The 15,702-nt window shown below is 33.7% G+C and overlaps 3 protein-coding genes and 1 long non-coding RNA gene across 6 annotated transcripts; 1 reads left to right on the plus strand and 3 right to left on the minus strand.

Annotated features, from left to right (window-relative positions):
- Nucleotides 1-149: 149 nt before the first annotated feature.
- On the minus strand, nucleotides 150-1,587 carry LOC122419039 (uncharacterized). Of its 2 annotated transcripts, XM_043433280.1 has the most exons (4): nucleotides 1,408-1,587; nucleotides 1,180-1,316; nucleotides 964-1,091; nucleotides 150-848 (listed from the first exon to the last, which is right to left on the minus strand). In XM_043433280.1, the coding sequence occupies exons 2-4, from the start codon at nucleotides 1,303-1,305 to the stop codon at nucleotides 731-733; spliced, it is 372 nt and encodes a 123-aa protein (XP_043289215.1). In that variant the 5' UTR covers nucleotides 1,306-1,316; nucleotides 1,408-1,587; the 3' UTR covers nucleotides 150-730. The 2 variants fall into 2 exon arrangements, with proteins under 2 accessions (XP_043289215.1, XP_043289214.1); XM_043433279.1 differs by having other exon boundaries at nucleotides 1,180-1,584.
- A 980-nt stretch (nucleotides 1,588-2,567) lies between these two features.
- Nucleotides 2,568-4,655, plus strand: LOC122419040 (uncharacterized). The gene is made up of 2 exons (XR_006262802.1): nucleotides 2,568-2,904; nucleotides 3,269-4,655. It is a non-coding gene; the product is annotated as an uncharacterized lncRNA (long non-coding RNA).
- Nucleotides 4,656-5,349: 694 nt separating this feature from the next.
- Nucleotides 5,350-8,067, minus strand: LOC122419035 (putative inositol monophosphatase 3). Its single transcript, XM_043433273.1, has 6 exons — nucleotides 7,723-8,067; nucleotides 6,686-6,937; nucleotides 6,466-6,617; nucleotides 6,039-6,153; nucleotides 5,855-5,954; nucleotides 5,350-5,784 (listed from the first exon to the last, which is right to left on the minus strand). Exons 1-6 carry the CDS (start codon nucleotides 7,970-7,972, stop codon nucleotides 5,643-5,645), a joined length of 1,011 nt encoding a protein of 336 aa, XP_043289208.1. The 5' UTR covers nucleotides 7,973-8,067; the 3' UTR covers nucleotides 5,350-5,642.
- A 508-nt stretch (nucleotides 8,068-8,575) lies between these two features.
- LOC122419038 (ubiquitin-conjugating enzyme E2 W) lies at nucleotides 8,576-14,947 on the minus strand. 2 transcript variants are annotated; one of them, XM_043433278.1, is made up of 4 exons: nucleotides 14,445-14,947; nucleotides 9,748-10,098; nucleotides 9,529-9,604; nucleotides 8,576-9,438 (listed from the first exon to the last, which is right to left on the minus strand). In XM_043433278.1, the coding sequence occupies exons 1-4, from the start codon at nucleotides 14,466-14,468 to the stop codon at nucleotides 9,425-9,427; spliced, it is 465 nt and encodes a 154-aa protein (XP_043289213.1). In that variant the 5' UTR covers nucleotides 14,469-14,947; the 3' UTR covers nucleotides 8,576-9,424. The 2 variants fall into 2 exon arrangements, with proteins under 2 accessions (XP_043289213.1, XP_043289212.1); XM_043433277.1 differs by lacking the exon at nucleotides 14,445-14,947 and adding an exon at nucleotides 10,553-10,642.
- Nucleotides 14,948-15,702: the final 755 nt, after the last annotated feature.

Genomic DNA, 15,702 nt, shown 5'->3' on the forward strand with positions numbered 1-15,702 from the left:
ATGTATGTTCAATAATTTTTATGAGATTGATTAGTTTTTATCTTATTCCGTTACTTGATAAACTGCCGAATTTAGGCAAACATAATAACAACATATTTTTTTTAAATAGGTTATTGTTATGAAGGGTCTTCAGAAGTATATTAGGTAGATATTTTTTACAATATATTTTTATTCAGGCATTTTATGGTTTTTTTTTAAATTCACACTTGATTAAACATTTGATATGAAGCAAGTTTGTCATGTTTTTGTAATCCATTACTATTCGATTTGATATTCAGAAATATCTTTAAGAAAATCAAAGGTTCACCCCAAACTTTTATTCCTTTTAAAACAGAGTATTATTGTTCCTGTATAATATATAATTCAAAACTCATAATCAAAAACGATTTTGACTGGGTCTGACGTGACGTCAAGAAATGGTTTAGTTAACGTAATTGAAAAACATAAGATAAAAAATTTCAGAGAAATAGTGGAAATTCACAGATTTTCTTGGAATTTCCTAAAAATTATCAATTCTTTTTCTTTGTGAGTATGCAACTGAGCGACGTGCTGTTAGAGCAGTTTCAAGTTCAATTGATTTCTTTATTAAAAAGAGAAAAATGTTATTCTGAATTACTCTTTGTTGCGGGAGAAGGAGAATTCGATGCAAGATAATTCGTGCTGAATCATACATTATTAGGTCATTAATTTCATTCGATTAAACTTTAATTGAAAGTATCCGAGCCATGGTTCACTCTGCTCTGTATAAACTTAATTGTTCTTTAAGATCATCCATTGTCGGAGATGAGAAAATATCATTACGCTCTTGTATTAATTTGAGCACAGCATTGAGCGTTTCTGATTCAGATCTGGAAGAATTGTTTTCATTAAAGTATTAGTAAAATATTTTAGTTGACGCAGTAAGACATGATAGTACAATACCAAGATAAACGATTTACGAAAAAAATGAAGAATTGATCTTACTCTTTTTCTTTGTTTCGTTGCTGTGGAGTGAGATCTTTTTCGATTAACTTTTGCTTAGCTAATTTGAATCTGGCTTGATATCCAAATTTGAGAAAGTTTTCCTCATCTTCGGGCTCTTTGTTTTCTTCCTAAAACAGTTCAAATCGTTTGGAAATCAAGAAAAATCAGAGTCCTTTGTTGTATAAAGAGAAAACGTTAAAGAACGTCGTTTCTTACACGATTGATTCGACCTGCCCAGATCGTAGCAATAACAGCGGAAAAACAAATAAGAGTACTGAACACGTTGAACCAAGTTAAATCAGCGAAAATAATAGCAACATGATCAAGAAAGCAATGCAGCATGTCTAAAGTGTCTATGAAAATAAAGCAGCGGTAGAAAATTTACTACGAAAAGTAAAATCATTTAATCATTTTAATATGTTGAAGGTTATGTTCTGTATTTACATTTCGCTTCGTACAAAAATAAAACAACAGCTATGCTATAGCGTAGAGATAATACACGACACTGCTGTCGCTCTCTTCATTCCAAAACTGTCTCTCTCTCTCTGTCGACCCCCACATATGCACGCACTATATATTATTTGCTGTTATATATATAATTCAACCTGAAATTTCGAACTGCGTTTTTTTCGAAGTTTCCTTTACAGCATTTGACATTTGATGAAAATGAAACTCTAAGAGGATTAATTATAACGGTTTAGGAACCGTAATAAAATCAATATAACTGTAAATCTAGCCCAAAAGATGATGCTGAGAAAATTGACAAAAATATTGACGATAATAATCATAGGCAAAAAACCGATGAATAAAATATGCTAAAAGAAAAAGTACAAATCTGACAATCTACGTTGAATCTTTACAACCAAACTACATTTAAAATAATAACAAATATGGAAAATTTAAACACTGAGACAGAAAAAATCCAAAATATCTAGTAGGTTAATTTTCGAAAATTACAAAAAAGACAAAATAAACGGAAATCAATTCCAGTTTATCGAAATTACATCTAAGATGATAATAATTGTGGACAATTACAGGAGAAAATATTTAACAATGTCAAAAGATAATTTTCCATATAACAATATAATGTATTTCACAAATAATCACAATAAACTTCCATAATAAAGTTCACACAACATTTGATTTCACAAGGATTTTAAATCAATCATAAAAACGTGGAAGAAACGAATGTTTGTAGAAGATTTTAATACGATTGACAGAGAATGGTCCGATGTTGAGTCCCAAGTGGTTTATCTTAGATCGTATAGGGGAGATCGCAACAGAAACAGAAATTATTATCCTTTTCAGAAGTTTGAGAATCGTTGACTATCTCTTACACCACGAAATGTGCTGTAATATTTTGCAATTTAGAAAAAAAAATTCAATGCACTTCGACTACTTTTTCAAACAGGCGGTCAAGGTGCGTTGTGTAAAAGGGTAAAAAAAAATTTAAGATGAAATTTTGAAAGAATTCAATTATTTTTAATTTTTAGATAAATATAACAAATTTAAAGAATAATTTTCAATAATAATTTGTCCTTCACCGTGAGCGAGATCGGGGTCTTATGTTATCGTCGAATTGCAGCTTTTGCATATTTTTTACTCAAGGTTTTCATCCTCCTATTTGTGAGAATGCAAATTATTAAAATTGCTTCTATTCAAAATTCAGTGCACGATCTCGCCGTTCTTCGAAATCCATCTGTTCACTGCTGGTACCGAAAGTATGCCCCCGCACCTGGAAGCTGCAACACTCGACCACAGTTGGCAGTTGACCATCGATTCATCTTCACGAGAAAATATCACTTTGTATCGACATCCAGATAAAACTTGAGCTATTCCTAAAACTCATTCAAGAAAGTTTAAGTTCATTGTGTAACCAAGGAAATAAAGTGGGCAGGGACAAAAGGAAAGCATCGTCTGTGCATTATCATCTTGAATTTGGTAAGTCATAATTTCTGTCTCTAAGAGGGTAAGCAAGTTCTAGAAAAAAAAACAAAAAAAAAAAAACTTCCTAATTGGGACTCGGTAAGAGTTTATTTATTGTCGATTTGAACTGTATGTGTCGTCATAAACTCCAAATACAGTCTTTTTGCGACTGTGATCCTTGACAACAGTTTCGGTTCGAATCGAGTGAGCAGAAGAATTCCCAGATGGTACTTAAATTGGGTCGCACTCAACCTCCCAAGCTCCAAGTCTCAATTGGACCTTGGGGCTCCGAGAATTCACCAACCCGTCAGGATGATAAACAAATAACCGAATTCAATAAACATCCGAATGATAAGCTGTCGTTTAAATCCGGTTGCAGGAGCTGATATCCAAGATGAGCTTGATGGGACACTCAACGGTGTTTATACGCGTGATAACATCAGGAACGAGCCCGAATAGAGACATCTTGCAATTGGCAGCGAAAATTGGCGAAGAAACATTGTCTTTGTGGATCAAACCTACAAAATCATCTGCGCCGTTGGCGGTACCGGAAATCGATGGATTAGAAATCTGGGAATACGACTTGTACCTTTATGGTCGAAAACTACCGAGTTTGTCGCTGAGAATTGCTTTGCAATTTTTCTACAGATTTCTAAGGTTACCATTCAGCCGAACATGTGTGCTCGTTACCCATACTGAGAAAAATGACTTGGAACTCTTGATTCAAGCCATTAAGAAAAAAAACATGAAGCCTGAATTCAAACATATTATTAAAAGGGTATGTAATGTTATGCCAATTTTCAAAGAAGATCTTTGGAACTCATTTACCCTAGTGGACGTCACAATGCCCACTCTAGTACGGAATTTGCTAAACAAAAAATATTTTGAAAAAGAATCTGAACCAACGGCTTATTTGGAATTTCTCAAAGAGCTTTTTCACAAGTTCATAATATCGAACTATCAGCTGGATACATACTTAATTTATCCCTGGTAGGATTTCCCCGGCTACCTCATCTCAATCAATCAGATTCCTTTGAACCAGGCTTTATTCATTGACTTCAGACCTACGAATACACGATAAAAAAATTATTATTCTTCAACCGGACAACAGGAAGAACTCGTTTACGTTATGGAGAACAGGATTCGGTTGATCAGCTTACCGGCATCCAGGATTTACTTGACTAAGAAACGACCCAGAAATTTGATCCATTTTTTCCAAGATACTTAATCAATTGTCAAAAAATCTGAAACAAAAAGCATATCCACTCGGAGCGAAATGTTATTTTGGAGTTTTTAACGAACGAAACTCAGGACGAAGGAGTATTTCAAAGATGCGGTGGGGCGAGAAGAATCGAAACAGGCTACGTCGTTGTGCAATATTCAATAGAAAATTTATGAGTAGATTCGTCACGTACAACAGACTCGACAATTCACTCCTGTTCCTGAAACATCATCGATGATTAACAACTTGAATTAATTAGCATTAATTATTGCCAATGTAATGTTCTGTGATGTAAAACACTATTTCGATGACGATTCTATTATTTTAAAGCAACTAAACCCGAGTGTAAAATAGACTCTGAGTAGCTCTGCTTAATCAGGAGCGCAATACTTTCCAAATGGAGTTCAACTACGTTAGTTGGTTGCAAAATTCAACAATTTTTTTTATAAAAATCGTATCAAGAGATGCGGTAGAGGCTCGACACCAAAGATTTTTATGCATAAAAAAATTAGAAACAATAAAAACTTTTTTTTAATACTTTAAAGGCAATCGGATACTTCTCATTCGTTGATTTTTTGCCGATTGGTTTTCATTGAGAAATTTTATGGGTGTAAATCGTCGTTGATACAGCGCTCTCTCGTTGAAAAAACCCAGCAGAAAGGTGCATTTGATCGGGTTATTTCCTGAACAAATAATGCAATAAATTGCCAGTTGATTTCGATTTATTTTTGTATGGGTTCCACTGGGATGTCCGTCCTAGGCAGGATTACTGAAATTCATCTTTTACGAATCTCCTTTGAAGAAACCTTTATCGAGATGAGTTTCTATCTTCAAACAACAAATTTCTGATTTCACAATCGGGAATTTCAATTTTCTCATAATTAAGCATTAATGAGCGTCCCATTAGAAAACTTAATGCTTTTAAGAATCGTTGGCTGCATTCATCATATGTGACGACGTAAAATAAAAGTTAATTAGACATAAAAAAAAACGATCCATTTTAATGACAAACGACTCTTAAAAAGCTCCATCATCGAAATAAATTTCAGAAAATTTTTCAAGGAATATTACCATCGTCCATGAAATACAACCATTTCTAGATTGCTCGATCGTTAAAAAAGTGTAAAATTAACGATTCGATCGAAATACTTTAGTAAGGTTCTTGTATAAAAAAAGGCTTTCCAAACGTCGCAAAGCAATGGGAAGGTAGCGAAAAAATGTTCTCCAGTATCACAAAGTATGTTAAAAAAATCGTTGATTTTATTCATTATTTTATTTCTAATTGACTGTTTGTTGATGGGAGCACGGTCTTTCTGAAAATAAGCCTGCTCAATCTTCCCACCCTCAAAAAAATCGTCCGTAATAAAAGCTTTGACTAGCTTGCCGAAAAATGTTCTCAACGAGTCTTTTCGTATAATTGTACATTCCAAAATTGATATCGGAATGTTTTTTATTATACAAAAATGCATGTTGATTTTCACGTGAGATTCCATAAATATAACGGGAACATGAAGTTCAGATTTTCTTTTTCTTAGAGATAATGAAATTTATCGAGATACCATTTGTGATCCGCCATCGTGGCTAACAAACCGTGCTCGAGAACCTTTGACTTGCCAGGACTAAAATCTGTCATTGGCTCACCAGAGAGCGAAGTCACGGTGCCGCCAAGGGCGCTGAAAAGAAAATTTCACCATTATGAATTACGAAAACGTAAAATGCTTCAAGTAAATCATGGACTCTCACCTTATTATTGCCGCGCCAGCACATACGTCCCATTTTTTAATATTTGTCATATGAATATATGCTGTTGCGTTTCCAGATGCAACCTCCAGGGATTTGAAACCTAAAATGAAGCAATTTTCTCATTAATCTGCAAAGAGATGAAAGAAGTTACATTTTCTGTATTATTCGAAGAGAATTGGTTTACCTGCACCAGCCGCCGAGACAATTTTCACGTTGTCACCAAATGCAGTTTTCGAAGCATTATGTACTCGTCCAGCATGGGATCGAGAGACTATCAAAACTGGTGTCTTCTCTATTGGCTAAAGAAAAAAGATCAACTAAATGTCATTTCGATCGAAGCAGCAACAATAAAGACGAAATACATTTTTCCTCATTGTAGAGTTTCACGATTTATAAAATTGTGAATGAAAAAACGTCCAGTTGAATATTCAAAATTGTATTAAATTGAAATTATCGAGATCAAGAAAATTGCTGTTCTTTATATGCACTAGAGTTTTTATAACTTCATTCCAAATTTAGACCCATGGCAGGGAAAAGGTTTATTTTGTTTTTAGTGAAACTCTCATAATGTCTACAAGAAAAAAATAGGGAAGTAAATTGTTTTGGCATACAGAAAAAATATTCTTCAAGTTTCTGGAGACTCCATAATCAACCCATGCCCAATATGTTTGCTTAGGAGCAAAAGGTTTGTGGATGACGCCAATAATTGGGATTCCTTCAACAGCTATACAAACCATTGTCGTCACATAATCAAGAAGGTTTTCTGCAAAGAAACATACAATGATATAATGCAAAATACTCGTAATGAGATATGATTAACCTCCACAATACCTGTAAATTCTTTTGTGGCATCGAGGGGATCAATCCACACTGTGACATCCGAAGCTTGTACAATCAAATCTTTGACAGAGTTGTAGTTTTCAATATTTCTATTTGCTCCATTCAAGTCTGGAGTTTCCATAGGATCGCAACTAGGCGCCTGTTCTTCCGAAATAATATCAACATTAGAGAAGACACTCGACAAAAATTGATACATCGCACAGTGTGATTGATAGTCAGCCAGTGTGACAGGATCGTTGACTCCTTTGAGAAAAAAATTTTGTTTTAATTTTGATTTGAAAAAATATGAAGTTAAGCAATAGAATGATTGGGTGGTGCTTGTAAACATATATTCCAACAAATATTTTCAATTCTCTTTGTTAAGGAAGTTGAAGCGGTATATATAGGAGATCATACGAAAAATACATTAGATTTTATTGTTCCAAATGAATGAATTGAAAAATTGCGTGAATTTTCTTGAATAGCGCTTAATTATGTGCGAAAAATTTGGAGAGGTTTCACCGTCTGGTAATCGAGATATTCATTGTTGAAAATGATAAGGTTAGACATGGGCTCTCATGGAAGCTTTCAAAAAATTGCAAACTTCAACAATAAATATCTCAATTTCACGACAGTGAATCATCGGCATATCCTGCCAGAAGTTTAATACTGTCTTAAGCTTTCTGTTTAAAAAATTTTAATGTGCAAAGTTGGAAAATAGTTTTAACACAAGATACGCTTCAACCTCCTTAAATACACACGACAGCAAAGTAACTTTGTAGAGTTTACTCTCTTCCATTTTAAAAGAATACTGATTCGAATGTTGGTTCGAAACATTTTTTGTATGTATATTATTGAATTAATGAATAGTTTTGATTCGCTTTTCAGATTAAATTTAATTTGTATGATGTTAAATAAAATGGTTGTAATCGAAAATTCAACGATTTTTTCAATTGTGGTCAAAAATTGATTCAAAACGTTGACAACTCGTATCGGCGATCATGTAAATGGGAAGAGATAACCTAAAAAATTGTACAATAAAAAAGTACCTTCTTTTGTTTTTCCTTTACTTTCGATTGCATATTTTGGATTATCGTGAACTCGTACGACTTCGATGCCACCGATTTCTGCAGCTTTTATTGCACTAGCTAGAAGATTCTTTAATGAAACTTCTCTGTTGTTAATTTGGGAGTACGAAGATTGACGTACCGAATACAGATATAGTACGATCAGAATAATAACGATAATACACAGACCGAGTTTGTGTACTCGAAAATGAGCACCAATATTGATCGTCATTTTTTTTACTGACAAGTAACTGTCAAACTGAATTTCGATAAATTTACAGTGTTTGTATTTTTTTCATCTCCTACTTTCATGGAAATGGTTATTATTATTACCATTATTACGCTCGTCAACCTCCCGCCATTTTAAAGTTTTCCTTAAAATTTTTTTTTAGTGGATATATGCGCACGCACGCATTGTGTTTTGGGATTTAACATGTAGCACACCCTTTTTAAATTCTAAAAACACAAAAATTGATGTACACGGTCAACTTACATGCAGGGTCATGCGACACATAATAACATACGAAAAACAGTGAATCCGTAGAATGCGTGTGATACGTAACCTTTGATACTCGATAAAAACAATATGTAGCAAAAGTATAGTAGACCTATAGAGATACCAAGAGTCCAACCACTTTCTCATAGTTTTTAAGTAAACGTTTTTTTTTTCACAAAACTGTTTGACGCCATCGAATTGATACTCGATAAAATATTGATCAAATATAAGTATTTGATACTGTGTCAAAGTAATTATGTTTTTGTTCCTCTACAAAGAGAAGTTTCTGCAAAACCTTGAAAGTATAACATTTTTGGAGAAAAATGAAAGACAAAAGAATGTGGTTAAAATAATTTCACTTTTTATTCACTCCACCATCGCAAACACAGAACGACTGAATGAAAACATTGATAAAACGATCAGAAATGAAACATTTTGCATTTTGTTGTTTTCTTACGGACATTGTGCTATATCGCTATGTCAATAGAGTTCTTTCTCGAACAGCAATCGCACTTTCAACAATTACAGATCTAAACTTTTTTCGTGCGTAAAATCCAGAATAATCTCGGCCAAGTTACGGATTTACTACGCTAATAATTCAAACGCCAAATTCTCATATCTCCTTCAGTAAATATTTTCATTTCAATATATATTTGTAGACCATTCTTTGTTTTGTTTTTTTTTTATTACAATGTTTTTTATCTCGTTCTCGTGTCTCCTTCTGCTTAAATTCTAACCTTTTATCCAATAAGAGGTACGCATTTTTATCATGCATAAAATTCATTTCGACTCGATATAATCAGTTGAAATTATTTCATTAATCGCACAAGTTCCATTTTTTTTGTATTTACTTATTAGTTTTGCAATTAATTTGACCCTCTTTTTCATTCTTGTTATTTCAATTTCGTCCCGGTAAGACGTGTTATTTTCATTCTCGGGCTGCCGTTCTCTGGTTCAGTTACATTAGATTTTGGTGGCTTTCCTTTAAATTCGTTACCTATTTAATTATGCTTATTTTTTGTTTTCTACTCCAACAACTTGGATCGTTCGCTCCCCTTTCTTGTATTTGTCGAATAGCTGCGATGCAAGGGAAGGCCATGTTCTCCCAACATCTTCGTACGAATGTTTCTTTTCCTCATCTCGAATAGGCTGTGAGTAACTCACGCTCGTTCTCATTCAACGTTGCTATTAAACGCTATCATCTGAGAGCCAATAAATCGTAACGATATATGAGTTTTATCACACGAAAAAAAGAGACCAAGGTGCGGAGACTGATTGCTTATTTAACTTACCGTGATACCACCATTTTGTTTTCTTTGGATTTTTGTTGCAGGTTTTCACATAAAACGAATTATCCGGTGGCCTTTTCTGCAAACGAGAAATGACCATAAATTACATTGAATTCTAATGTTTCTAGGATGAGTTCTAGCTAAAAAATTGCATGTAACATCTGCCTCATTCGCACCAGAATAGAAGGTCCAAAGTCAAATATACTTCTTACAAATACTCACTTTTTCTTTGCAACTGCTCAGCATAGAAACGATACTGAGACAAACGCTCTGAACGCTAAGTGCCGGTGACCAATCATCCGTAAGGATCGATAAGCATATGTGACCGTTGCTATAAACGTGAGGATGAACGGGAATGTTACCGCCGATGAAAGTCACCTCTGGCGAATCGAATGGGTATTTCGAACTGAATTTAAACTGCAATTGAAATCTTTCACCCTCGTAAAGTGTTCCTTTTGCACCTTCCATGTGAACAATCCACTGGGTTAAATTTTGACCAGCCAATTCACTGTCAACCTGAACTCCTGGCGGTGGCTCACGCACCAGAGCCATCAGCTCCTTTTGTAAGCGGCGCTGGAACAAACAAAAGTTTCCATTTATACACTATATTTTATAACTTTCACAGTAATTTTAGTTTATTCTCATTCTCTGTAGATTATACTAAAATATTATATTCACTGCATTTATCAGAATATGCAATCTCTTCAGCGTTTCTTCTTTCACTGCGCTAAAGTCATTTTACAGGTCGTCGATAGATTGAAAAAAGTCGATGTCGTTTTTTGAAACCAAATTTTTTATTTCAAATAGCAAGTGTCTTATTTAATAATGATTAATTCTACCGAGTTCACAAAAGGCTGCCAAAGATTTATTTACAGCGTGTGTCCTGTACGAAGATTTATTATTTGAACGAGTTTTAGAGGCGCAGGGATAATGTGGAAAAACAATAAAATAGAGCGAGACTGAGGCTTGTTGGAATTCAAAAATACACAGTGAAGGACTCAAGCATACAAAACTAAGAAATCTGTACCTTCTGATAAAAAAAGAAAACGTGTGCAAGAGAAATCAAAACACTAATACACTGCAGGAATGAAGCAAAAGACATTAATTCAGAAAATTCAATAATAATTCAATAAAAAATTCAGAAATTTTTATTCCCTTTCCAAATGTTGTTACGAATTTCAACAAGCTTTTTTCCTGTTAATATCTCTGACATTTTATTTTATGAATTTTATTAATTGAAAAATTATATTTTCAACGAGAAAAATTCATCTGACATATGAATTGGCTCATGTATTATTCATTATCAACAGCTCTGAAATCAAGAAATACCAACGTGTATACACCAGTCGCATTTTTATACTGCGAGTACACAACACGTATTTATTTTCGTATGAATAGGTACGTTACTTGGTGGTTGGCACAAAAGCAATCCAAACAGATATTGAAGTGGACAAAGAACGTAAAAGCGTCGCGCTCCATATCATCAATTATGTATTTAACGTAGCTCATAGTAGAAGCTTCGGTTTGCCTCTCGTACTAACCTCTAACTTGTAATTTTGAAAATCAATAATTATTGAGCAACGTACTTTCTCTGCGGATTTTTTTATTCATTTATCTCGATGATTGCTTTGCTTATTCCATTACGGATGGCAAAAAAAACGGTGAAAAATTAAAACCCATTCATTTGAATCCCGTAAAGATTAGAATCAATTTTTTTATTTATTTCATACGCAATTACGGTAATGCAATTTCGATCACGCGACTTTTGTCCGACTCAAAAATAAACTGCTTCCTTATAAAATATTCGACCTATTCATCCAATGTCTAACCGAAACTATTTTGATTTCAGCAAAAAATATTTTTTTCCGCTCATGAATTGTGTTCAACATTTTTTAGACCCCATCAATAGCCTTTCATTTTGATTTTTAAAATCAGAAACGAATTTCCAATTGAGACGGAGAATGAAGCTTTATTGTTAAAAAGACGCGTTCAAGGCTTGGACCGTTATCTATGAATTTTGTGTCCACCGGCTTATGAATAATGTTTTTTCTCATAAGTCGCTGACTTATTTTATAAATTTTCGTTCATTTTCTCAAACATCATTCAGAGGTTAAAACCAGTTCGTTCTATCTGTCAAAACTACATTAAAAAAAAAACAAGAACTGCAGTTCAATTTTGCGCCGGAGAAAATGGCGGCGAAATTGATTAACATCTATTGTACGTTTTCAGAACTTATCGAAACAGTTAGATGAAAAAATATAAAAAATCATAGAAATAATAACAAGAACAGAAAACTAATAGAGTACAAAGAGAGAGAAAATATGTACTCGCATATCTACACCGTCACGTTTAACGGTGGACAATTAAATAGATGAACAACTCGCTTCGAACAGATAACGTGTGAAGCAAGGTTATTGTCCGTCGACATTGTCTTGGCTCTTTGTTATTATTCCTGTTATACACGCACGAAAAATGAAAGTCTATAAAAACACATCAATTTCATCCAAAATAGAAAATCTCCAAGAAAGGGACTAATGAAGTTTAACTTGCTAACAGTATTGCTTTTTTCACAGTATTTCGATGCTCACTGTATATATTTAGACAATTTCTCCTCGCTCGGGCAATAGGGCAATTTATTCGGTATTTACATTCGAAGTTTCATTTGGAGTGAAGTTCAAGGAACCATTTGGCAACGGAAATCGCAATGCATGTAATTGAGAAAATTGTGCAGCTTAAGGGTCGAATTATTGAAGTATAATGGGCCAACTGGTAAAGCATTTAGCGACTAATGGGGACGTTTTTTTCGACGCGACTCAAACTCAGTTGAATTTTTAAAATAAACCGTTGACATTCCTGCTATCCATTGTTCGCGGACACAATCGCGTTTTCGAGATAAACATAATTTACGCATTGTTCTCATTTCGATCGAGAGTTAGGTGTAACATTTTTTTTCTTCAAATATCCCAATACATGCCGAATAAGATGTTCGAAAATCGAGATATTTCTATCCAAATTCCACAGTTTAAAATGCATTGCTTCTAAACAAAAATTCACATTTACTTTTTTTGTCAATATTTTCAATCATAATGTAGGAACTGTCAAAGCTTGTCAAAGGTCTTTTGGATCTGGAGATACGCAGAACAAAGTTTCGTGCAAACCCTGTAAGGTGTGGGCATGATGTTGTTTCTGTAACTCATCATTTTGTTTTGAGCATTCATGAGAATACCAACTTCATTAGAAAACACTCCACAATTTACTTTTCCTTATGGGTACACAGAGCGGTTAAATTTCTAGCTTTATTGTGGCAAGACTACTGCACTAGATAACATTTGTTAAAAAATTGCTTGTCAAAAAGTCGACAGTGATAGGTATACAGTTGGTTTATGACTTTGGGATACTCCCATGTTGAGCAGCTCCAGGTAAAGCCGAATCTTGGTTGGGTGACGGTTTACTCATGCACCAGTGGCTGCACGTTAATCGTTGAGTGGGAGGCATTTTCTTTTTGAGGTTTGATAGTCCTTTTTTGAAAGATTCTTTGAAAGAACTCACAAGAACAGGGAGAGTGGATCGAGGAGAAAAGTGGAGTTAAAGGAACGGGAAGGGCTTGTAAAAAAACAGAGAGTATTCGCAGGAACAAAAAATAATTTTTTTCAACACGTACCATTTCAAATTAATCTTCAGAGGAATCAATTACTTTTTTCCTATGTAATATAGTCTTACTCACTTCCGTTCTTAATCGTTCATTTTTACTTTTTATGAAGTTATTGTTTTACCGTTTATTACATTCTATTTTTTGCCTCTTTTAGCATTTGAAAATGAAATAACTCCTTATGGTTCCTGCTATTGTGATTTTCAGAACAGAAGGAATCATTCTATCAGAGATACTTTTATACTATTCTACATTCGATTTACTAAAATAAATCAATAAACAGTCTGCTATTTTAATGTAGAACAAACAAAATATTTTTCTCCAGATTGTTAAAATAAGTGATTGGCGTTAGTTAATTTATATCGACTATCATTTATTGTCTTCCAGCTATTTTTAATAATATATCAAGACTCACAATCAAAGTCATTACGAAAAATATCTATTCATTCGTTTGCCAGACCCATGATTTGGGAATTAAGTTCTCTGTGCTTTCAATTTGATGACTCATATTATTAAGTGATGAATGAGAAACCGATTTAAAATTTGAATAATTTTATCAATCACACTGTATGAAACGATTTGCAGCTCTGTAGGGAAAATAGTCATGTTTTTTTTAAATTATACAAATAACTAATAAATTTATTGTTTTCATATTTGAGAAAAAACAGATATTATCAATAGTTTCATAATAAAATATGTTTAGTTTCTAGGTGATTTAAAAAAATAACTGCTAATTTATTCCTTTGAGGATGAAACTATCGGATTCCTATTTTTCATTTTGTGTTTTGACAACGTCAAGTTTCTTTATGAACTGAAGCGAGGCTTGGACAAAGCATTTCTTGTACTTCAATTCATTACAGTATTGGATTAAAAAAATGTACAGTAGCGTGTTTTATCATCGAATTGCACAAAACAAATAACAGTTCGAATATATTATTCCGAAAAAATTGGAATGTGTGGAGATTCATTATTCAAAAGCTTTTGTTGTCTTCGTTTTAATGTTCTCGATGTGTGAGATTTCATAAATCGATGAGTACGCAGATACAGAAAATATTTACACGATAAAACGTCATTATAGATATTGACGAAAAAACGCATATTCGGAAAAATTTGCAGACATCAAGTACGTGCGTATGTAGGTAGAGTTTTTCTACAAATTTAATATAAACGGACAGTAGGTTTAAGGCTTTTTCAAGCTTTTTATCTTTCGTTGCATACTGATTCGAGGCGAATATAAAATAGGGAAATAAATACTGAAGACAAGACTCACCTTTGACGGGGACATTGCCGCCATTGTCGTTAGACCGCTGTCCGTTGGAAAACATAACCGTCTTTTATCGTGAAAGACATTTCGTTGTTTCACTAATTGTGGCTGTTGAACGTATTAGCTCTTTGTTTTGTCGTTTTATTCTGATGGATGATATTATCACGTTTTCACCGGAGGAACAAAGAAAATCACTTCCCCACGTCACACCAGTTTGATCATTTCACTTCAAAATTTTCACTTTTTATTTCTAACTATATACCGTATGATTTTGCAGCGCAAGCTCAGCAAGCTCGAAAATTCAGCAGCCGCGTATTATTGCATTTTTGTGCATTATTTTCATTAATTTTCCTTTTTTTACTTTCAGCCAACCCATTGGGCCACTACTCGACACTGTCTGACCAGCACAGTCCACAATATTTTTTCTCTTTCCTCTCTGCTTTATCCCTCGATATCCGTACGAAAAATATTAACAAATGTCACATCACTCTACGAATTTATACACCCTATGGCGACTGGCGAAAGACTGATTTGCCCGCAGTCCGCACTGTAGCTGCAGCGCTCATTTTCATTCGGTATATTTTGTCAGCGGGGAAATTTAACCTCAAAATGAACTAAGCATTTTCTTTCTCCAAACTCCAAAAATTCAGAAACTTTCCCCTCAAAATTTCAAATGATGAAAGATCTTTCCACAAAAATCCCTGATGAAAAATCATTTCCATTATAAAAATGTGTCTTGGATATTTTTACAGTAAATAATAAATGAACAATATTTTTAGATCCTGATCTTGCAAAATAAAGAAAAACAAATAGTTTTGTTAAAAACCCAAACAAACCACTTGACGATTTTTCTTAGTAGTCAAACAAAAATCGCAATGAAAGTTCGTTATCGTTAAATATTGCCATAGGAGCGGTACAATTCTATTTAATTCTCAGTGCTCTCAATTTACTTACGTTTTTAAATATGAAACATGAATAGGAAATTCGGTTATCTTTAAGATGATGGATCAGTCGGTAATTACAACCGTGAGTGCGAGAGAGATAGCTGCAAATTTTGACAAGGAAATTTTTCCACATCGTTCGTCTGATCGAAAAAATAAAAATGTCATCGGATTTTTGCGATCGTGCTGCGTACGATGACATTTTTATTATTTTAATCGGACGAACGATGTCAAAGAGTTTCAATTTCAAAAATTCGAGGTGTGATTACCGACTGATCCATCATCTTAAGAAATTCTGTTTATCGTTTTTTCAATAAACAAAA

The sequence above is a fragment of the Venturia canescens genome, chromosome 1, assembly GCF_019457755.1.
Source record: "Venturia canescens isolate UGA chromosome 1, ASM1945775v1, whole genome shotgun sequence".
Classification (NCBI taxonomy): Eukaryota; Metazoa; Arthropoda; class Insecta; order Hymenoptera; family Ichneumonidae; genus Venturia; species Venturia canescens.

What these genes read in the sequence shown, in the direction of transcription:
- LOC122419039 (XM_043433280.1), bottom strand. Translation starts at nt 1,305, where the DNA reads ATGCTGCATTGCTTTCTTGATCATGTTGCTATTATTTTCGCTGATTTA. An exon ending in GGGCAGGTCGAATCAATCGT is followed by an intron (nt 1,092 to 1,179) that starts GTAAGAAACGAC and finishes GAACTGTTTTAG; the next exon opens with GAAGAAAACAAAGAGCCCGA. An exon ending in CAACGAAACAAAGAAAAAGA is followed by an intron (nt 849 to 963) that starts GTAAGATCAATT and finishes CAATTCTTCCAG; the next exon opens with ATCTGAATCAGAAACGCTCA.
- LOC122419035 (XM_043433273.1), bottom strand. Translation starts at nt 7,972, where the DNA reads ATGACGATCAATATTGGTGCTCATTTTCGAGTACACAAACTCGGTCTG. An exon ending in TAAAGGAAAAACAAAAGAAG is followed by an intron (nt 6,938 to 7,722) that starts GTACTTTTTTAT and finishes TTTTTCTCAAAG; the next exon opens with GAGTCAACGATCCTGTCACA. An exon ending in GCTGGCGCGGCAATAATAAG is followed by an intron (nt 5,785 to 5,854) that starts GTGAGAGTCCAT and finishes TTTTCTTTTCAG; the next exon opens with CGCCCTTGGCGGCACCGTGA.
- LOC122419038 (XM_043433277.1), bottom strand. Translation starts at nt 10,627, where the DNA reads ATGTCTTTTGCTTCATTCCTGCAGTGTATTAGTGTTTTGATTTCTCTT. An exon ending in TTTTCTTTTTTTATCAGAAG is followed by an intron (nt 10,099 to 10,552) that starts GTACAGATTTCT and finishes TGTTTGTTCCAG; the next exon opens with CGCCGCTTACAAAAGGAGCT. An exon ending in TGAGCAGTTGCAAAGAAAAA is followed by an intron (nt 9,605 to 9,747) that starts GTGAGTATTTGT and finishes TCTCGTTTGCAG; the next exon opens with AAAAGGCCACCGGATAATTC.